The sequence below is a fragment of the Clarias gariepinus genome, chromosome 27 (assembly GCF_024256425.1).
Source record: "Clarias gariepinus isolate MV-2021 ecotype Netherlands chromosome 27, CGAR_prim_01v2, whole genome shotgun sequence".
Classification (NCBI taxonomy): domain Eukaryota; kingdom Metazoa; phylum Chordata; class Actinopteri; order Siluriformes; family Clariidae; genus Clarias; species Clarias gariepinus.
The window spans coordinates 15,233,613-15,257,015 of record NC_071126.1 but is presented as its reverse complement, the minus strand read 5'-3'; the positions used below and the strand labels follow the sequence as shown (position 1 = coordinate 15,257,015).

General features: G+C 39.7%; 1 protein-coding gene across 3 annotated transcripts in view; it reads left to right on the top strand.

The window, feature by feature from the left end:
- fam184ab (family with sequence similarity 184 member Ab) overlaps positions 1 to 23,403 on the top strand; it is a 143,000-nt gene that overhangs the window by 45,275 nt on the left and 74,322 nt on the right. For all 3 annotated transcript variants that reach the window (XR_008356585.1, XM_053489086.1, XM_053489087.1), the window contains 5 exons: positions 8,260 to 8,691; positions 8,861 to 9,283; positions 13,865 to 14,000; positions 17,589 to 17,770; positions 22,062 to 22,247. Coding sequence is in view for 2 of the 3 variants with exons in the window: in XM_053489086.1 (XP_053345061.1) it covers positions 8,260 to 8,691; positions 8,861 to 9,283; positions 13,865 to 14,000; positions 17,589 to 17,770; positions 22,062 to 22,247 (1,359 nt within the window). In the remaining variant the exon portion in view is untranslated. The remainder of the gene's footprint in view (positions 1 to 8,259; positions 8,692 to 8,860; positions 9,284 to 13,864; positions 14,001 to 17,588; positions 17,771 to 22,061; positions 22,248 to 23,403) is intronic.

Sequence of the window (23,403 nt, the reverse complement as noted above, 5' to 3'; positions counted from 1 at the left end):
CTCTGGTCGTGCGGTGGGATCCAAAACGCTGTCACTGCATTGAAAATTGTTCATTTAAACCTGGGAATGAACAAGATTTTTAAGAGAGTTTTTTATTTAACTAGAGTGTTTAATATATATTTAAAACAAAGGAAAGAAATTTGACACTGTCTCTGAGTCACTGTTTTAATTTAGGTAAATATGTGACATTGATCGGGTTAAATCCTTTTTGAAGTTTAGAAGTTTTTTCCTCGTTTTTAAGTTGTATTTCTTCCCCTGTGTTAGAACAATTATTCATAAGTGCATGTACTTAAAGTTAAAAGGATGATTCTTACATTTATGCAATTATATTGTTTTTATTATATTATATTATATTATATTATATTATATTATATTATATTATATTATATTATATTAAAATATTGTTTTTCTTTTTTTTGGAAAAGCAAAATACAAGGCAAAAACACCACACATGGCGACGTAAAAGTGCATTTGCGATTCTCCTGCCACCTTTTAGCGATGTCTAAGAACAGGAAATGAACACTGCGTGTCGGCGTGACCCGTATGAAATATTCATTAACGTAATGATGTGAAGTAATAGCCAGTGGTGCTTGTAATCAGGGACATGCAAATGCTTTTATGTATCATTAGCAGACGCTCCCTCGATCCCGGGAACTCACGCCTTACCATATCGTCTCTTCAAGCACAGCACAATAAAAAATAAATAAAAAACCTTTGATTAGAATGATTTTTTTTCTTTTATGTTGGTACATTTTTGAAACTTGTTTAGAGGGAGAAAAGCCTTTAAAGAGTTCTTTTCACATGAAAAAGTCAGACTTTTTGCGCCCACATTTCTAAATGCTGCTAATTACTTTATGGATAAAGGTGCACCTTACAGTTTGGTGAAAATAATGACTGTAATTAGCGCTCTCTCCGTGAAACCCATTACAGTCGGCTTCTTTCTTGCTTAATGCATATTCACACGCCTGACAGATCATGAGGTCCTGCACCTCCTCATGCGCTCACTCTATTTCTGTCCTGTCAGGTCTTTTTCAAATCTGTACAGTAGGACTAGTCTGGATGGGCTGCTACTCAAGGACTCAAGGACTCCAGAATTCATTTCAGGACTAAGCTTTGAGTTCTGAACCGCTACACAACCGGGCCCCGAGGTTTGCACACACCTGTCCATCAGAGTCATACTGTATGTCCTTGCTCCAGATTTATTAAGAAAGCATTAGTAAGGTCATGGCACTGATGTTGGGTGAGGAACCTCCAGTTCAAGTTTATCTCGAAGAAGTTCATTGGTGTTGAGGAGCAGGACGGTCAAGTTCTTTCAGTTTAACACTTCTCTTAACTCATCATGTCTTCAAGGAGGTGGCTTTGTCCACATGAGCATTGTGATACTGGAACAAGTTTGAGTCTCTTATGCTTTGTTTAGACTGCAGGCAAATCTGAATTGTTTCACAATCACAATGGATGTGCACACTGAAACACTTAAATTGAATCAGAATGGGTTTGGTTCTGTCCAAATCTGAGACATCGATCTGCATTTGTTGCTGTGGTAATCACACTAGACACTCTCCTGGTGACGCCTCTCTCAAGCGTGTGTGTCGTGTGACATCAAAACCTGGCAAATAACAAGAAGACAGTTAACGATCTGCAATCAGATATTTCACCGCATGATCGAGGGATTTAAACTTCTGCATTATGTTGTGAGGGATGTAATAGAAGGGTTGTAATCTGATTTGAGTGCGAACATCTGGATTAGGACTCATCTTTAGGGCTACGTTCACATGACAATCCCAATTTTTTTTTGGTCAGATCAGATTCACAGGTCAGTAAGGTCCACATTAACAATTATAGGTAACTTTTATCTGACTCTAATGTACAGTAGACACGACACGTCATGTCTGTTGCTTGTACCATCTTGATCCGAACACGTCATGAGTTTGCGTGACCGGTCATTTTCCTCTAGAGGACAGCAAGCAGTTAGTCAGCTGTATTTGGTGCGGTCCAGGATCTGTGGATGCAGGTTCGAGACCCAGCTACTGGATGCAGTGCCGGTCCCAAGCCCAGATAAAATGGAAGGGGTTGCGTCAGAAAGGGCATCCGGCGTAAAACCTGTTCCAAGTTGTGCGGATTAATGGTCTGATGTGGCAACACTCTTGACGGGAACAGCTGAAAGACCAACAAAAGAAGAAGGAAGAAAGACACTAGCTACAGTAGTACTGCCTCGTACTAGCTGTTTTAGCAACGGCTACGATGTCCCTGTGCCGCTGGTGCTGACCGACATCAGTGACCGCGCCACACAATCGCAAAGGCAAAAAGTGTAGATATTACAAATATCTGATCTAGGATTAAAATCTGATCTAGGACCACATACAAAAGTGAGTTAGAGCTGATCTGAAAGACATCAGATTTGTGCGTTCAGACAGCCGTAAAAATTCAGATCTCTATCACACATCAGAATTGAGTCACGTCAGGCTGATAATGTAAACATCGCCTAGGAATCTAATTTCGATTTAAACCTGGATGGATGGTTTTGCCCAAATCAGATTTAATTTGTGTGTTTGTGTTTTAGACTGTATGAAAGCAATCTGATTTCAATCTGGATTTGCCAATAATCTGAATTGCGATGGCAGTCTGAACAAGGCCTCTAGAAGTTCCACTGTCATGTTACAGCACTATACAAAGACATTCTATAAAATCGTCTTCTTTAACCATCATAAGTACACTTTTTTAGAACTGACATTTATGGATATGGATATATCAGGGTTACACATAATTTTAGACATGTTGTCTGCAAGTCTTAAAATTTTCATGTTATTTTATTTAGAAGGTAATCAGATTGTAGAAATGTGCATGTGTTTTAAGATGCATATTTCAGTTCTGTAGTTTTTTATTAATTGTTATATAACAGAAAATGTGAACAGGTTTCCCAGGTTGAACCCAAAACAACACTCACCCACACACACACACACACACACACACACACACACACAAGTCTTTCACTGTCCTTCAGCAAATTCCGGTTATTCTCATTATCTTGAAGTATTGACCGATAGGATGCCGTCCTTAATGGCCCTGAGATCGGAGGACGCGATTACACCTCCACTGCCTCGGGACACGAGCAGATTTGTCTGCTCATCGAGGTTGTGTTCGGTCACAAGTCAGCCTGTCTGCCAAAGTTAAAGCACTTCTTCATGACTAAGCGCAGCGCTAAAGGAGCTTCTCAACTCATTGAAATTTATGTCTCAGGATTTGCCAGTCGGACAAAAAAGCGGGGAGGCGAACACAACTGGATCGATACAGGTTGAAAGTCTAATACCACATGGCATTACATCTACACACTTTTTTTTTTTTTTTTTTTGCTTGAATATTATTTGAGTAAGGAGTGAGGCATTGATGAGGTCAAACAAAGAAATGGTGATCAGATATCCATAAAAATGAAATATCTGGTGACCAGCAGGGAGGACGTCTAGGCTCGAGGATATGCAGGTGTGTAAAGTGTGTGTATAGGGTTCTGTCTGTCTGCCGGAACAGTAGACGGAAAGATATGGAAGGGAGAAGATTTACTGTTATTTTGGACATGAGGAAAAGTAAATAAGTATAAAGACATACAGTACAGTAGATTCTCCCAGGACACTTTATTATATTTATATATCTTGTATTTAAAAATATATAATTTTAAAGATATTTAATGGAGGGAATACTGTAATAATACTGTAGCGTTTAAAATAAAGTGACCATGACTCCAGTTCCAGTGTTCTATAGAATCAAAGCCCAGGTCTGTCTGGTGCTGTTCTGTACAGAAAACTTGAAGGATCCCTCAGGGTAAATAAAGGACAAGCACATGTCTCAGTTACAGTTATAGTTATATGGCTGACTTAAAGTTATGTCTGACTTTTCATAACTCTTATCTATAAAAAAACATCTGTCTGTGTACAGACGTGATCAAAAGTCTAACCCTACAGTAAGTCTGATGCTTCAGTGTTTTTAGATCTTTTGGTCACATGTTACTGTGTTATACTGCAAGCATGCCATTACTTATGAGTTAGAGTTATGAGATTATAAGTACTTTATAATTACAAAGTTTTTATTGACACTTTTATTGAGTTTTCGTTTCTCCACCTGCCTCCGTTCTTGGAAGGTTGGGAGAAGTTGGCCATGGAGCATGTATTTGTAAAATTCTTTATTTATGCTGTGTTCTTAGACAAAATTGTGAGTGAATCCACTTCCTGTCATGCCAACAGTAAAGCATCCGGAGACCATTCTTGTGTGGAGTCGCTTCTCAGCTGAGGGAATAGTCTCGCTCACTATTTTGCCTAAAAACACAGCCATGAATAACGAAGGTTGTTGTTGGTCTTTAAGCTGCTCCCGGCAGGGGGTCGCTACAGCGGAATATCCAGTCCGCACTACAACTTGGCACAGGTTTTACTCCGGATGCCCTTCCTGACGCAACCCTCCCATTTTATCCGGGCTTGGGACCGGCACTGCATCCAGTGGCTGGGGTTTGGGCACCGGCTGGGAATCGAACCCAGGCCTTCCCCATGGCAGGCGAAACACCTACCACTGAGTAACACTGTAATATTAATATTTGTGTAATTCTCAAGAAGTGTCTGATTCATTTTATTTTCCTTTTCTCTTTTTTTTCCACTAACACATTGTCGCAATATTTTGAGATTACATTTTTTTTTCTAACAATGATAAATCTTTTATTTTTATTTTTTTTAAGCAATGTCTGAGATTATCCTTTAATGTCCTGATGCAGTTAAAAGGGAAAAAAAATTGCATTTTATTTATTTATCTACTGTAGTAATTAACAACAACAAATGATACACTAATTAGAGATGATACGTCAGGCCTAATATCGGTATGATGCAAGTTTTTTTAATAATTCTTGGTATACTGGAGGAAAAAACAAAGAAATTAATTCACTTCAGTCCTGGAACAAATAAAACAAAATATTTTTTTATTTAATTAACTATATAATAAATACCAGTTTGCCAACAATTACAGCATGAATAACCAGCATTTAAATTTAATATTGCGGAACATCCAAGAGACAAACTATTTCCTGTTCTCACTTATGTTTTAGCTGCAATAAACAATCTCTCTCTCTCTCTCATATTCTCTCTATCAAGATTTAAGATTCAATGGTGCTTTATTGGCATGACAAATCGTTATAAAGCATAGGAAAATAACAGAAGTTATAGAAGTAGAGAGTAAAAAAGAAATAAAAGAACAGTACAGAAAGAGTAATAATTAATAAATGTATATTTCAGACATTTCGTCAAAGATAAAGTGACTATCTCTCTCACTTGTATTTCTTTCTCTCTTTCCTTCTTGCTTTCTCTTTTTTTCCTCTCTCTCTCTCTCTCTCTCTCTCTCTGTCTCCATCTGTCTCTCCTATTCGCTCGGTCATGCTCTCCATCCCATGTTTACTCTCTCCCATTCTGTCTCCTTCTCTTTCTTGCTCCTTCTCTCTCGTTCTCTTTCTCTCCTGCTTTCTTTTACTACAAAAAGTGGTACTTTGTTGGCATGACAAATATAAACATTCGAATTGCCAAAGCTGAGTTAAAGACAAAATATCTCTCTCTCTCTCTCTCTCTCTCTCTCTCTCTCTCTCTCTTTCTCTCACACAGCACAGCTTGCCATTTAGCCGGGAAAACAGTGAAAATAGAAAGCGTACCCAAGACTGAGTGCTTATAACTAAGACTCTATTGAGCGACGAGCCGATTATAAATCAGTGAATTAAATAAAGCTTATGTTTGGCGGTGTGTCTGGTGTGTTCCTGTTACTATAGAAACGATCAGGTATTAGAATGAGCTCGTTAATATTAATCTATCATTCATATTCCAAATGCACCTACAGTACCCGTGCTGTTCAACCCAAAATAAACGATACCTTCTGACCAGTTGGATTAATCAAACGCACTGTGGAATAAAATCATATATTGTTTTTGTAAAGATTTTTCAAAATTATATTATAATTAAACTTTGATTATTTTTTAAATTTGATTAAAGTTTTTTTTAAATAGAAGAAATATCCACTGACTATCGACACACTTAAGCTTTCAGTATCGGTATTGTAGAATAAAATATGACAAAAAAGATAAATGTAATTTAGATGACCAGAAGTATGTGGACACAAGTTCATCACGCAAGTATATCGACCTTTCCCACACCACCATCGTATAATCGCACAATGTCTTTTATAGCTTAACACAATTAAGTTAACCTTAGAGGCTTAAACCAGATCCAGTTTAATCGATCTGAAATGTGATGTTCAACAAGAACATATCGCTATGATGGTCAGGTGTACGCAAGCAATACAGTGGAAAACTGCTCCGAGACAAAATGGCATCCGGGATTCCTCTCATGATTTAAAGACGCACAACACTGTTACATTTGCCATGTGTGGGATTCATTTCCTTAAGCACGGTTACGGTGTTTGGCCCCATGATGGCGGAGTGGAGAAGGGACAGAGATTTATTCAAGTGGATTTGTCTTCTTTACATTGTATATTCATGGCAAAGGCTATAGGACTCACTTTGCCAGACTTAAGAACAAAATCTGACTTACGAGCGTGCTCCCAGGGCGGAATTTGTTTGTAAGTAGGGGACTACCTGTAGTGACTTACACATCCCTGAATACGGTGAAAAGCAGTGTGTGTGTGTGGGTTTGTTTAATTGTATCCAGCTAAATGTTGTGAGTGCGGATGTGAGAAATTGTGTTTAACTTCTCCTCGATGAATTCAGTAAACAGACCGGATGTTCTGCATCAATACCAGGAGCTGAAGTGCACTCTCAGACCCACCTGCTTTTCTCGCCGGCCCATTGTGTTCCCTCTGTGCTCAAAAAGCGGCAGCAAGTCTGAAAGCCGAGTGTTAAGATAATGACCGCTCTCTCTCTCTCTCTCTCTCTCTCTCTCTCATGTCTCTCTCGCAGTGCACCGGCCATTATGAGATGAAGATGACACCTTCGCCACACTATCTGGCTTAGTCATTGTTTGACCAAAGCTGTTCATGCAGAATATTACTCCGGGGCCAGACAATTATGTGAGCCGACTCGGGAGTGTGACGCACACCGCGAAGGACTCGGGATCAAAAGTTACATTTTATTTCCAGTGAATAGTGCACGACACAAGGGAGTTTTTTTTCTGTAGTGAAAGTAGCCTCACTCATTATTATTGTGTTAATGAGTATTATTAGCGCACCTCCTGGGTTGAGGGTTCGATTCCCATCTCGGGTCCGTGTGTCTGGAGTTTGCATGGTCTCCCTGTGCTTGGTGGGGTTCCTCCACGTGTTTACGTGCAAAGACATGCAGATCAGGTTAATAGGCGTTCCCAAATAGGCCGTAGTGTGTATGTGTGTGCTCTGCGATAGATTGGCACCCTGTCCAGGGTGTCCCCTGTCTCATGCACATCAAGTCTCCTGGGATAGGTTCATGCACAGGATAAGTGATATAGGAAATAAATGAGCATTATTAGTCAGGAGGATTGCATCTTATGAAAATGAAAATGAGCTGTACTGTAGCTGCTGTAAGTTAAAGTGTAAAATTTTAATCATTTTTCTTTTGTCTTTTCTCATGAGAAACAATAAGATTCTTGGACTGTTATTGAATGAATTTTAAATATGATGCAAGTGTGAGGAGGAAAAACATGTCGGTGAGATTGATTTTTAGGTTCAAGTTTAGTTCAAGTCAGCAGTTCAGGCTGTATTATGGAAATACTTGAAATAAAAAAAAAATCGATTATGTAACATGGAAGTTGGGTGTTGGATTAAACATCCAGGCTGGGGGAAAAAATCTGTAGATCCCTAAAAAAAAAAATATTTCATAAACAGCAGGCAACCATCCGAATGGGCGTGGTCTAATATCCTAACGAACATGCTTGATTGACTTCCGTAGCCACACATACTCCTGTAGCTACCCCATTTTACCAGGATGAACAGTGTATGTTAAAGCTCAGTTCAGGTTTAAACCGTGTGTGAAGGACAAGTAGTTTTTGATTGACGGCAGCAGAGACTCGGTTATTCAGATGATGTGATGTGTCCATAAGAGAAATTATTAAGAGGTAATCACAGTTTTAGCTTCCCTGTGGCTTTCCGTCTTTTTATAACACACACATAAAGCATTTATTTGTGTACGGGGAACCTCAAACTTTCCCCACCACACACACACACTCCAACAGTATAACAGTGCTTGGTGTCTTCCTAAAATCCCTTAGGACTCATTCTCTTTATCTTTCTTAAATGTCTTTTTCTCTTGTCCTGAACCAGGTGATTTACGCGCTCAATACGAAGAACGATGAGCACGAGGCAGCCATCCAGACCCTGAAAGAAGCCCACGAAGAGGAGGTGCAACAGATCCTGTCAGAGACGCGTGAGAAGATCATGCAGTACAAGAGCAAGATCAGCGACGAGATGGACCTGAAGCGGCGCATCCAGTCGCTGGAGGAATCCATGGAGGTGCACGGCAGGATGAAGCAGCAGGCGCTGGCGGAGTTCGAGTCGTACCGGCAGCGGGTGGAGGACATGCAGCTGTGCACTGAGGCGCAGCACACGCAACGCGTGGTCACCATGTCGCGTGAGGTCGAGGAGATGCGGCGCTCTTTCGAGGAGAAACTGAGGGCCTTCGCTCAGGTCCAGGCGCAGTTCGAGCAGGAGAAGAGGCAGGCACTGGAGGAGCTGCGCACTGCACATAGGCAGGAGGTACGTATATCACGTTTCAGCTAGGTTGCACTTCCAAGAGCTTCAGAAGCTCTTGAAGGACTCTGTATACATCTCTGTAAACATTGTATACTATTATCTAGATGTACGGTTAGTACTAGAACATGTTGAAATTGACCAAAACATTGAGGAACTATCTGTTTTGGTGCAGGTCCAGGAGCTGCTCCGTTCTCACCAGAGCCAGAACGCCAACTACAGCAAAGACCAAGAGAAGCTTAGCCAGCTGCACAAGCAGGAGGTGGAGGCCCTGGCGGAGCGCGTGGAGGAGCTCAAGCAGGACAAGAAGCGCCTGGTGGAAGAGTACGAGGCCAAGCTGAGCAAGGCGCAGGCCTTCTACGAGAGGGAGCTGGAGGCCATGAAGCGCACGCAGCAAATGACGGCCGAGAACCTGCTGGCCTGGAAGAAGACGGAGGCGGAGCTGAGGAAGGAGTTTCAGGCGCAGGAGGCGGCGCTGCAGAAGACGCTGGGTAAGCTGCGGTCCGAGCTGCAGCGGGTTCAAGAGGAAGCCAGAGAGAGCCAGGAGAAATCGCACAAACTGCAGGCCTCGCTCACCGCCTCCGAGGGCAACATCAAGGTAACGAGCAGAGCAGTTAAGGTCCTGCGGGTAGAAGGGGATCCTTCTGTTTTTGTCCTGGCAGATAGAGAATTTGGCTCAGGACATTAAATATCGATCACCTGAACAGGCTTTGTTGTTCCTTTTATTATGAACAAAGTAAGGAATTACTAATATGATCAAAAGACAAATAAGACAGACTATTGATTGCCGAGCAGAACGTTGGAACAATATTGGCTTTAGGTTGTTTGTCAAGGTTATAACTACTGATAAATGACATCAGGACAACATTGACTACAAGTGATAATGAGATAACCTTGAATAAATGCCTCTTACACTTTGTCCCAAGATCCTCTTCAAAACAGTATTAATACCAAACCAGTGGTTTGAGTTGGACTCGCTAAGAATGAAACACTGTACACTTACCACTGGATCACAAGCGAACATGAGATTGTTAGAGTTGCTAGTAAATGTGCTCACATAATAATGAGCACCACATTACAGTTGAGTAATTTGAGACCTAAGACGCACCTGACTATAATATTGCTGAAGGAAAATGAAACGGGCAGGTAACATTACATCACCAAGAGATGCATGACATCAGATACGTACACTGTGTGTAGGAAGCTGTTGCATCCGTCCCAACCTCCAAGAGGAATTCTAAGCCCTGTTGAAAACCTAAAGGTCCGTGGATGTGGAAGCATACAGACTCATTATCATATTACAAGCAAGGAGAATGTGCATGATGATCATCATTTTATATGTTTTTTTTTATGTACATTATCAGACTGCCTGCTTCACATCTGAAACACTAGCCCCCCAGGAACTCCTTTAATGGCCCAAACATGTGAAAATGGCTTGAAGCGAGGTCCGGACTGTATGATAGATGTGGCCATAACTCCTGGCCGAGTTTCTGTAACGTGCAAGTGGTGTTGGTGAATGGTTGTGTGTACAGTTCCCACAGACAGATGCGTCTCTTCTGCAAGTCGGTGACAAATTATTCAATCGATTTTTACTTCACTCGCTGAATTTTGCACGGGAACGACTGCAGCGGGTTTTGAGCTACCTCGGCCGGGATCATTATTCATGGATGTACAGTTTACTTTAAAACTTTTGCACCATTTACAGTAGATGTGTAACTTCGACTTAGAATCTCATCAATGAACTGTGCAGTTTTGCCAATATTTCATCATTTTACTTGGATTTATGTCCAGGTTTAATCTACCCTGTTACGTCACTTTACTGCGGGCAAGTAAAGATGACTTTTATTTGTGACATGAGGGAATATGAGAGTATCTAATGGTTTTAACATCGTTCTCCCTTTTAGGATCCTAATAAGCATTAAGTCATTTATATCAGTGTTTCATTTACACCTTTTTGCAACATAAGAGTTATCTTATGCCACTTTATAAACCCTTGCATATGCAAACCTTTATCAAAAACCGGGTAATCAAAGATATAACGTGCTGATGCGAGCCTTGTCTGAGCACGCCCCTTTAAAGTCAACACTATTCGTACCTATCCAGCGGAGTCATCTGGCTCCACCCCTTCCTCATTTCATACACCGAATATATCCTGCATAACCGATTAATAAAATATACGCAGTTAGAGTTTGGTACTGATGCCCGGCGAACAGAGAGACACGCTTTTCATCTTCATTTTCATTTGATGTTCAAAGAACGGAGTGCACCGATTGTGTTTGGTATACACACACACACACACACACACACACACACACACACACACACACAGAGTCCCCTGTTAATGAGCGAGCTGCTGTTAAATCCCTCGAACCCCTTTCTGAATTTAGAAATGGAGACGTCATTTACAAGCGTAATTAGCGCACCAGGCTTTCGAGTCGTCTCCGAACGAATGAGGAGAAGGAAAAATAACTGTAAATAAATTCTCTAAACGTTTCGCTAATGACACACGCTAGAAAACGCTCTCAGATCCAGTCCTCACAATGCTTTTTGTTCATTTGTAATGCAGCCTGTCTAATGCAGTATTGTACAAGACGGTTAATACAGCAAGGATCCTGGGCTTTCTATTGTACAGAGAGCTTCTGATGTTTAGTCGTCATGTACATCATTTATAGCCATAACATTGCAATGCAGCAATGGGGGCCGTAAGTACAGTATTAACCCTGTTATGATATTTATATCCATAAGCTGACCAAGTGGACGGTACGTGACTCGTTAAGAGATGGTAAAGAATCTGATTTTTTCTTCAACAGTCAGATTCCCTTAATGAAACCTGCAGTGCTATTAAAAAAACATTATTTAACATCACCACCCGAGGTGCTGCACCACATACAGTACCAGTCTGGAAGCAGTACAAAAATAGCAGAGTTCATTAATATCTTATTAAATTCACTTCACGCCAATTATTCTACAGATAATTATTTCTTTTCATCTTACCTTTATTGGTTTTGTGGGTTTAAGGAACACACAGCTGCTCTTTTGTCCATGCAGAATAACTTTTCCTCGTAAACCGCATCACCAGTGTTGGTCATATTAAAGCATTTGGAGACAAACCAGGGGTAGCTCAGTGGTTAAGGCATTGGACTACGGTTTGGAAGATCCCAGGTTCAAACCCCACAACCACCAAATTGCCACTGTTGGGCCCTTGAGCAAGGCCCTTAACCCTCAACTGCTCAGATGTGTAATGAGATAAAAAGCTAAAAAGTCTACAGTTTTAGGTAGATCTAACTTGATATAGGTTAAATTGTGCATCGTTTGTACACACAAAATATACATTTGTGCTCATTCAGTTTTCGGAAATATTACCAGTTCTTTTTTTACACAGCCCCCCAAATCACCCAAATCGCTTCCGACTATTTGTTTGTGTATCATTTGTGCATGTTTGTGCATACAAAATACACATTTCTGATGATTAGTTTTTTGAGATGTTAAATTTTTTTATGCATTTTTAGTTAGGATCATATAACACCATTTTTCATAATGCTTAATGCTTTTTGTTTTCCGATCCATGCTTCGTTTTTTTTTTCCCATAAATACACGTTGTGGTTTAAAATTTATATTTTTATCAAAAAAATTAGACATATTTGCTAAATACAATTCCATGCCCTTTTATGTCCTTAGTGTCCGTAACTTTTTTTTTATTCAAATCTTTCAATGGTCTAAATTGTTATTCGGATGGAACTTGCCAGTTTAGATTTCACATAAAAAGATATAATCCTAAAAAAGTGTCTTATTCGAAAATGGAAAATTGCAATATGAATTCGACATGGTTACGGACACTACAGATTTTTGGCTTTTTAAGCTTTTAACCAAAAAAAAACAATTTAAGCAGCGTTTTGTATAATTATGTGCTTTTAGAAGCTTACACCGTCTTTAGTATCAATACTCATAAAGAAATATGAATAATAATAATTATTATTATTGCTTGAAACGAGACGGTATAACACTGAAAATGTTTAATTTTTGGGGTCACGTATAAAATCATCACTCCAAAACGGCTGAAGTTACTGTAGCAAGTTTTAAGGAAAGCAAGATTGGTCACTTCCATGTTGCATAAACTTTAGAAGTAGCTTCTTTGGCCATGCACATTTTATTTTCTTTATTATACTGTATGTATAACCTTAAAATAAAAAATAAAAAAATAATAAATCAGCACCAGTACTGTGTCTTGGTCGCTTGTTGCTTCGTTTTTTCAATCATTTACGTCCACAGAACTGACCAAACTGGCAAATCGGCTACGGCCCTCATGGCTTATTGTAATTTTAAATGATGAGTAAAAAAATAATAATAATTTCACTCCTGTACAGTTCTAATGACAGGAAAATGACTAACGACTAATGACTAACAAGAGGTTCATGTAAATAAATGAAGCACTCCAGATTGTGACACAGTTTTTTTCTTTTCCAAACAGATTTTTTTCAGCCGTATAATACTCTCGTGACAAACTTGTGGCATTGAACTTTATTTTTTCTATCATGCTCCGGATAGAAATACTAATAAAATTTGACTGTTGTACCTTTTAAAGGTAAACATCATCATTTAATTATTGATTTGCTTATGCAGCCCTTCGTAGGCAAGAACTTTTATATTCGAAAGAAGCGAGGCAGTAAAGTGTCCTGTGTTTCCCCATTGCACCGCCACAATCTGTAAGGAATACACACCATAAAATAGGTTAATTTTCCCGAAAACAGAAGCCTGCGCTCGCTGTGTACTATAAAAACTGTCCAATTAGACCTGAAGAAGTGGCTGCTCCCCTTCACTGCTCTGAGAGAACATGAGAATGTGTAAAAATAAGTTTTAAATGTGTAGTAAAAGGACAGTTCCAGGCAGAAAATCAGAGAGAGATAGATAGGCAGGGTTGGATAATAGGAGTGAACATGACAAGAAAGAGAGGCTAGGATAGGAAATTGTTATTGAGCACTAGGCAGGAAGAGTGCAGGGAGATGAGACATGCATTTATGAGGAAAAAAAAGAGAAATGACTGGACGGAGACAGAACGGTCCTGATCGGAGAAAAGCAGGGGGAAAAAATTTGAATAAGACAGCAGTTAGTGACCCACTGCTCGTTTGATTTAATCTATGGGCTTTGTATCTATTTATTTTTTTCATGTGTGTAAATGCAGGAGCTGCATAAACAGCTGGACGAGGTGACTCAGGATGCGGAGATCATAGCGATCAGGCAGAAAGAAGCTGAGTGCGAGCTGGAAGCCACCAGAGACAGAGTTCAGCAGCAGGCCACGGAGATCCTCCTCAAAGCCAGTAAGAGCTCTCCCTTAACTTCATCAGAAATGATTCATCGACGTTCTCCTCAATCACTTTTCATAGGCTTCATTTCTCTTTGAGTATGCAATCTGACAAGATGGAGATGTGTATGAGCGAGAAAAATGTGTATAGATCATAGTGATCAGATTGTCTTTGATAAGTAAGCCTAGGGCAACGGTGGCAAGGAAAAACTCCCTGAGATGGCAATAGGAAGAAACTTTGAGAGGAAGCAGACCCGCCATCCCATCCTCATTTGGGTCATAACAGATAACAAGAATTTCAATATGACCGAAGTTAACGTGGAGTCCAGTTTGGCACCAGGATGAGTCAGAGAGGTGCAGAGGGCAGATGAGGTGTGGATCACTGGGAACTTCTCTGGATGCTCAGGATCCTCGCAAGGCTGTCCTCTATCTATTGGATAGGAGCTAAATATGAGCACGCTCTATCCCCTTTTTAATATAAACAGCATACCTTTCATTTATGTTATAACTGTGTCATTTCTATTCATGTCTAAAAAAAATACCTGGACAACTGAATGGAAAAAAAGGAACACTGACAGACAGCAAAGGACATTTAGTTTCCTCATCCTTAGTTACTTTCTAAAAGACAGACTCAGACAGACTGATTCAGAAGTTTAAACCGGCCAAACAATAGTGCAGAGTTCAATTCAATTCAATTCAATTTTATTTGTATAGCGCTTTTAGCAATTTTCATTGCCGCAAAGCAGCTTTACACAGTCAAAAGAATTATTTAAGTTTGTATGAAATGTGAATTTGTATGAATCAAAATGGTCAGTTTGTCCCTGTTCAAGCCGGGTTAATTCCTGAGTCTGCCTAACGCCTTAGAAACCATCTCCATGTAGAGGGAATCAGATTGGCAGGCTTAATGCGGTGATGTAATCTCAGGAGTTTTCTGTTGGTCAACATGTTGAAGTGCTCCAGTGCTGCAGGTGGCTCTTTTATATCGACATGATCATCAAAGCCAGCGATCTTGGAATGAATCTGACATGGAAATTAGTGGTGGGAGGTTTGGATCATTTAAGTGACTCTGTTCTTTGAATTTTTGATTCATTTCGTTCTTTTGATCAAAAATAAAACAAAATGTTACATTTTTAATAAACAGACCCCCCAACACATCTAAATACACAAATTTTAAACAGAGTGAGCAGTTCACCTCTCATATCTTCTGGTCCGAGTTGTTTGTTCTTTTGTCACGTGACTCCCATAGAAGCTATGAAATGTAATAGATTTAAAAAAAACTAACGACTCGGACTAAAGACTCATATGAGAAGAACCGTTCATAACTGTTTCCTGTGTAATTGCAAAGCGTCTATGGGAGTCACGAGAGACCAGAAGACTTTTAGTTCTGTTTTCTGTGTAAAGCACTGCATAGTTATGGGTGTTATGGGAGTCATGTGACAAAAGAATGAACGTTTCGGACCAAGACTCGAAAGTAGCTATTCATTTCTGTTTTCTGTATATAACCTGCGGAGCTTTTGCGATGATTTGCGGATGCGCGCCCAGTGGAAAATCAACGAATCACTCTCTGAGACTACTCGTTCAAAAATTGTTCAAAAATAACTAATTATTTATGGATGACCCATCAGTAATGTAAATACTTAAGCCTTATGAGTCTGAGAAAGAGATCAGTAAAATCTATTTGTTCCACAACGTCCCAAAGCCAGCTGTCGCTTTATGTACTGTAGTACTGTATTCTAGGCTTCTATTAGTCATTTATCTTCCCTAGAAAGTTTACAGACAATAACTAGGAGCTCGTTTTATATATGCACACTCAGCTGATCTGTCCTTGAGTTGTTTACTGAGAGGTTTGGCTGGGCTGCAGCTTCCAAATTCAAGAGGAAAGGCTTATAAACCAAAGGTGCAAAACTTAAGGCTGACCCAGCGTCCTGGGAAGCAGTTTCAATTTGCACCTCTACAGCATCCAGTTCTACCCCTTTTACACCTACGTGAAGCTGCTTGTGCTGTGATGCTGTCGCTATTTCTACTGGGAGTTATTACTGCAAGAGTAAAAAAAAAAATAAAAAAAACAAGGGGCGTTCAAGTCAAACTGGGATTTTTGATTGTGCAGAAGACAGAACACAGTTATGAGGGTAAAAACTCTCTGAGATGGCAATAGGAAGGAACTTTAGGAGGAACCTGACTCAACTGAGAACCCATCCTCATCTGGGTGAAACAGAGAGCAGGAATTGATCTGCATTCATACTGTGTGTAACTGTAGGTGGCAGCCAGTTCAGCTGTACCAGCTGATGTTAATTGATGTTAATATGATATTGATCTCAGCTGTGTCTCTCCCGCAAGTCGGCGACAAGTTATCCATCGATTTTCAGTGATCAGGCGTTCCACTTGCTGAATGTTCACAGGAACAACTGCAGCGGCTTTGAACCACTTTGGCTGGAATCAGATGTATGGCCTTCTTTAAAACATTCGCACAATTTAAATGTTTTACTGCAGCTGAGAGTCTCATCATCGTACTGTGAGTCCTCTGTAAACATCGGTTTTATTCCTTCATTCCCAAGAAAATTGCATCACAAGTCCCAGTTTGACTTGAATCCCCATTGTATATAACATCGGGTTCTATACTGTATGTTTGGAGTTTGACTTTGTGGCCGACCAGAAATCTGTCACTCTTTAAATACGGCATGTATGTAAGTAATAGAGTAATAATCTTCCCTTCATAATCTCCTACAAATAGGCAGATTTCCTTAATGGATCCGTTCCAACAATGTTGTCCTTGTTGATTAAGCTTCCTTTTTAGATGTCCGGAGCAGTAAAAAGCATCTTTTCCCCCCCTATCTTTTCTCATATTCTTTGTGATGCATGGAAGGAATCGGGTATTTTCAAGAGCCAGAAAGCGACCGTTGTTTGGTTTGTCTCAAGGCCTTCCTCAGCCACTCTGTTTTGGGAAAACTTTGGCTGACAGATCGCCTGCCGGTTTCCTGGCAACAGCAGCTGAATCTTAGAGCTCTGTTGCTCCCAATTTCTGGAACGTTCTTCCAGTGCCATGGTCTGAGCACCTGGCCTTCATGCCACGCCTCCTGTTTTCGTGCCATCAATCAGGCTAGTGATTCAGACTGCTTGTAATATATTATTTAGATGGATTAACGTAAGCTGCATCTGTTCACCTTATGAACCAGCTGGAGCTTTATGGATTGATTAGTTGTCTGATCTTTATTTATAGGGTTACTGCGATGTAATGCAGATAAAAGGTATGAAGTCAAAGAGAGTTCTTTGCACGTACTTTGAAGTAAAAGTAGTAGCTTAGTAGTAGAAATAGTGATTTTAAAAGGATTATGAACGCCCAGCTCCAGTAACAGCGTGAGGTTTATTTACCCATGATGAAACAGAAAAGCAACGACTCATTATCTCTGCTGTAATCAAAATCCGTTCCTACAGCTCTCCAGGTCTCAGTGTGTTCTCAGTCTGCCCCATTATCCAACCGCACTTGGTGTCCTAATAACTTCCATCATTTAAATTGAAAACAAGTCAGACACCCAGATCTAAAGTTTTAAAACTTTTCCTTCGTTGTTCATGCCCTAAACCTGTTAATGCGACCCCCTGAACTCAGGTCAGATCGGCAGCCTGCAGGCCACACAGATGACCCACGAGGCGGCCATTCGCGACCTGGAGTCGGAGAAGTCGCGTCTGAAGGACAAGGTGTTGCGTCTGGAGGAGGAGAGGGGAGCACTGCAGAATAAGAGCCAAGCTCTGAACGACAGGCAGAGGCAGCAGATCCTCACGCTAGAGAAGGTAACTACACCACATCACTCACTGAGCGTTATCATAAAGACGTTGATGTGCAATCAGACGTGTCACGCCTTTCCAAGGTATATGAATAAAAAAGATACAAGTGTTTGAGTATAAATAATATTGTTTAAAATACTGCTATATTCATAAAATCTAAATAAATCTATATAAATAAAATACTGTTATATACATACATCTGAATTCCAACTTTTTAACATTTTACAACCTGAAATGTAAACAATTTTTATGAGCTGCTTACATTCAGATATATATGTATACTGTATATATAAAGAGGATAGCAAGACAGTGATTTGTTCCTCATGATGCCACATCAACTAAGTGTCAAACGCATGGTGTTTATGACAGAACTCTTCTATTAAAAAAAAAAACACACACTATTCTGAGCACTGCTGTGTCTGTTTGTGCATGACGTCTTCAAAATCTGACAGCTGTTTAAGCTTTCACGGCTTCCCAGCTCAGAGAGATCTCCGGAGACGACGGTTAGCAAACCTGTACAGGGCTCCAGACAAGCACAAATCTTTAGGAGCCAAATCTAATTTTAAGGAACCAAAATTTAACCCTTTTTATAACGTAACCCAGTGAACTCATGTAGCTACAGACAAGAAAGTGCAAGAAACTTTATCCAGTCGATTGATTTATTGGTTATAATTAAGGTGACTTGACCAGAGAACTTTCACTGGCGGGGTTAAGAAGGACAGGGAGTAAGAAAAAGACAGAGATTTTTTTTAGGTCCGCTATTCAGTTTTCTTGTCAGTTTGCTGATGTTTTTTGACTAATGTTAAATTTAGCTAAATTTGGCTAGCTAGCAAGCTAAGCTACATCACACACATCATAAGCTAGCACTGGTTGAGTTTCAAAGGCTGCCAAGAATAAAAAACTTAAAAAAGAGAAAGTTTTAAGGTCAATAAAATCAATTTAACACAGATCCAAAAATAATACCTAATGTTAAATAAATAAATGTTACATTAATCTCTCATCTTTGTTTTGCAAAATTTACCATCTGCTTGTGCAAGTACAGTACATTCACTGTGTACAGGAGAGCGCTCACGAAACGTTTGCGAGCGTATGACAGTTGAACGGGCTGACGAACAGCCTTATGTTCACAAGTGCTCTCGTTATTGAACGCAGCCCTGCTATACTATAAATAATATTGAGACATTTTGTTGTGTCTGTATGAAACTAGTTGCAAAAATAAAAACATTCGGTTTATTGGTGATGCCATCTGGAGGCCTGCTTCGTATCAATGTCTGTTGCTGATATTTCGCACCAGATCAGATAAAAACAATGTTCAAGGCTTTTGGACTTCTGTAAATTTTATTTAAAATCCCATTGTTGGAGGACGCATAAATTTTAAAGCTAACCGACATTCATCTTTAGTAGCTCTTGTAGACGCGAAAAACCCGAGCCATGTGCAGAACATTACAGACGTTTATGCTATATATTTATACGAATGTATAAAATGTATTTTAAAATGTATTTTATACGAATGTATAAAATGTGATTGTGTGATTATTATCATCCCCTCTATTAGTTCCACCTGGTGGCTCAAACAGTTAAGGCTGTAGGTTACTGGGTATCTGATTGGTCAGGGGTTCAAGCCCACGGAGTGATAAAAATGAGTCCAGAAAGTTCTGCATTGAGATTTACTAGGGAATATTGTTTTATTATTGATTTATTGGTTATAATTAAGGTTCACACAGCAGAGTTGATCTAATTTATTGCTTAAACTGGTATTTAAAAAAATACAGTAGTCATGTCTGTTCTGCAAATCACCAAATCTGATTAGTGTTTACATAAGACATCCAGGGACGGAAAATTCTACATTACATTTTAAAGAAAGTAAGCTGATACGAAAGCCCTATCTTTACTGCCTCAGGCCTTGGTTTCTGCTCGGTTGTGTTTCCAAGCCGGACGAAGATGTACAGAAAAGTACGTGCCCATAAATCTGAAATTGTCCAGAAATATTGATTGGGTTTTTAAAGCCTTGTGGCAGATCATATGGGATGCTTATTTTCCCTCTAGAGGAATTCCTGCTTGTACTGTATGAGAAATCTGTTGGACCTGAGCTGGTTATGAGCTGCTGATTCATCTTGATGCTATCCTAACCTCCACATGCTGAACTCTTAATGGTCGGGTTTAATTCCAAAAAGACTGAAGCCTTATCATTTTAGTCAATATTAAAAATATATATATATATATATATATATATATATATATATATATATTTTTTTTTTTTATTTCATTTATTTTCATTTGTACATTTTCTTATTATACACATTTAATTATTTTAACATGATTTGTAAGTGCAGAAGCTTTACTGTGTTGGGGTTTTTCCTGCTAAGAAAACTTTTGGCCGTGTTTAATAACTAATTTGTTGCAAAGTGCCCTCCGCAGATACATTTCAGAAAAGCATGTTTTTCGGTACTTTTTAAAATTAGAGCAAGGAAAGATGTAATATTTAAATAGCAATTGCAGCCTTGAGAAAAGGGCAAAGGAGATGTAGACAGTATCCACAGCGCACAATGCAGCCCCGTGTAAATGTCAGGGACGATCTTGATTCAGCTTCTCAGGCTGCAGAGGTACAGCGCATTAACATTCTTTATACATCCCAGCAGTTATCCTAGCAATAATAAAACTTTTAGTAACATACTGAGTGGGTTTAAAATTTACTAAAATACTCAAAATTTTCCCCTTTTGTGCCGTCCATGCTTAAAAATACTCTAATGTGGTTGAATTCTGCAAAGAAGAGAGGTCCAGAATTCCTTCATGCGCAAACCATCGCAAAACCTCCATAGGTTATGTACAGGAAAGAAAAATGAGCGGTTTCATCTAGAGTCTTCTGGTCCGAATCGTTCGATCTTTTTTCACGTGACTCCCATAGACGCTATGCAGTGCGGTACACAGGAAATAGAATTGAGCGGTTCTTCTCATGAGTCTTCTAGTCCAAGTTGTTTGTTCTTTTGTCACTTGACTCTCAAAGACATAGCGTCTATGGGAGTCACGTGGCAAAAGAACGAACGACTCGGACCAGAAGATATGATGGTGAGCGGCTCGTCCTGTCAACCATATGTCCTTAGCTGCATTGTAATATTTTCATTACTAGACCTATAGCCAAAAGTTGTGTATGTAGATCTGTTTGGGGTCTGTTTATTAAAAAAATGTAACATTTCAATAATGATTTAAAAAAATCTTTGTTCATTTTGATGAACAAGATTTATAGAACCGAGTTGATAAAATGATTCAAACTTCCCATCACTAGTGAATAACCAGCCCTAGCTTACGGCATGACAAGAGTATGATTTAATAAATGTTTAAATTAATCTGTTAGTAAAGTGTCGTTAGTTACAGTTTCAGTTATAAATCATGAGTTAGCTTGTTTTGCTTTGCTGTCATTCATTTTTTTTTATTTGTCCTCCTAAGAGTTTAGGTGACAAATGCATGGAATTGTGCCAGCTCAAAAAAGTATGATGTCTCTGCTTCTTCTAATAGTTTTTAATTACACTAAATGTCAGTTGCTAACTATCAGTCGCTAGTTCGACGCTAGTCCCACAGTCGCAAAAGGCTATGTGTAGGCGGAGCAAAACAACTGTTTAAATAAACAAACAAATAATAATCTGTTGATAATAAATGGTGTTTGTGGAACTGTTGTTTAAAAGCAATATCACACGCCACCGCCTACGACCGCATCATAGCCGTGCCGATATTCAGTACAACAACACTCCCTTTTTTTTTTCTTCTTCTTTTTTTTTTTTTTTTTAGCTGAAATTTAAATTTAAAAAAAATGGTATTTATCAGTATAAAATTATTGTTGATTATATGCAGAACCTGTTGGTAAGGAGGTGTTTATGTAACCCTAATGGAAGGAGTCTCCAGTGCAAGTTTGTTTCTTGACACATGATTTTGATCGGCTGATGAGGAAACAACTGCTATAGCCAGCGTGAGACATAAGTGACAACAGGAAGTAACTTTGAGGGGTGAAAAGTGTGTTGTTCCTAAATAACAAAACCCAGCTGTGGTGTTGGTGGATCGATTACATACCGTAATTAAACAATAATTAATTTTTCCGGTGGTTACATCATCACCGCACCCCCACACTGATTATTCCTAAGTAAATTCCAATTCTTCTGTACTATACCATAATGTACATTATACTATGAGCACCTGAAAATTCAGGTAATTTCTACATTTCGGTTCAGTCTGATGCGTGGAAGTTTTTCATCCAGGTGTTATCACCGAGTTCATGACATGTTCCCGCTGTTCTCTCCCCACGCAGAACATTCGTGAGGAGAAGCAGTCATACGAGAAGGAGCTGATGAACCTGCGGAACAGATACGAAGAGGAAACCTCACACTTCAGAGAGACGCAGAGCCGTGCGCTGGAGGAGCTGTCCAAGAAACACCGGGCTGCCCTGGAGAACACCCAGAGCTCTTCTGAGAAAGAGAAGAACAGACTGCTGGCTGTGAGTGCACTTTTTTATCTTATACACACACACACACAAACACGTATACACATATGCACATACTGTATGCCCACACGCATGCTAAGAAAAGTAAGGGATGAACTCTTGTGTAGTCATTGCTATTGAGCTAACAGTGTCAAGGGCAGACACACTCACACACACACACACACACACAGATATCTAAGTAAGTAAATATTCAGGAGTTTCTGACTATTGTATTATTAAAACAGCTCTAAATGGGTGTCTGTGTGTAATGCATGGCATATTTAATTTAATTGAATATAACAGCGAACAAAATGTTTGTCTTTAATGTGAGCAAATATTTTAATCGTTTCTGTCAGCCTTTGAAAAAGCACTCTGTAAATAAACCCAAAATACAGTAGTGTTCTCTTTCTCTCACTCTTCTCAGATCGTTATTCTCACCGAAGTATTTCTAAATCGAGCGACGAGAACAGATTTGTAAATGAATACGAATAGATCCGAGAAATTATCGATCATTACAAAATGACAAAGCAAGCGTTTAAAAAAATTACGTACATATCCTGTAGTCCTCGTCTGTCAGTTATGCCACTAGTAATGATTATTACGTCTCCGACGTTATACAGTAACATGAGGCTTAATTTTATTTAGAAACGTTCACTACTTTTCCCTCGCAGCTGTGCCGTGTTATAAATCGCTCCGACTGTTGGAGTTCGATCGGCCCCGGATGATGGAAACAGCGCTACGAGGACACACTAGCAAGATGTCGTAAGCTGAAAAATGAAAATGGAAGTGCACCTCTCTTTCCATGTTGGCACACAGGGGGTGTTGTCATGCTGTTTGTGAGGGCGAAAGTGTCAGAGAGAGAGAGAGAGAGAGAGAGAGGGGGATGAAGAGCAGCTACGTAAGGGAGAGCAGGCCCACGCTCTATTGTTGTAGTCATCTCCTGTTGGCTGTTCTATTATTGGCCCTTGTTAGGCGAGGTTAGTGTTCTGACATCAGGAACACACACGCAATTCATTATCTCGCTCTCGAATTCCGCCGCCTCATCAAGCGACTCTCGTCCCCTTCTCATCGGCGTTATTGATTTCGATTTCAGCGCAGATGTTCTTGCATCCTGGCAGTAGGGTTCATCTACTCAGTGCTGGTGGAACTCGGGGCATTTATTCACAGACCT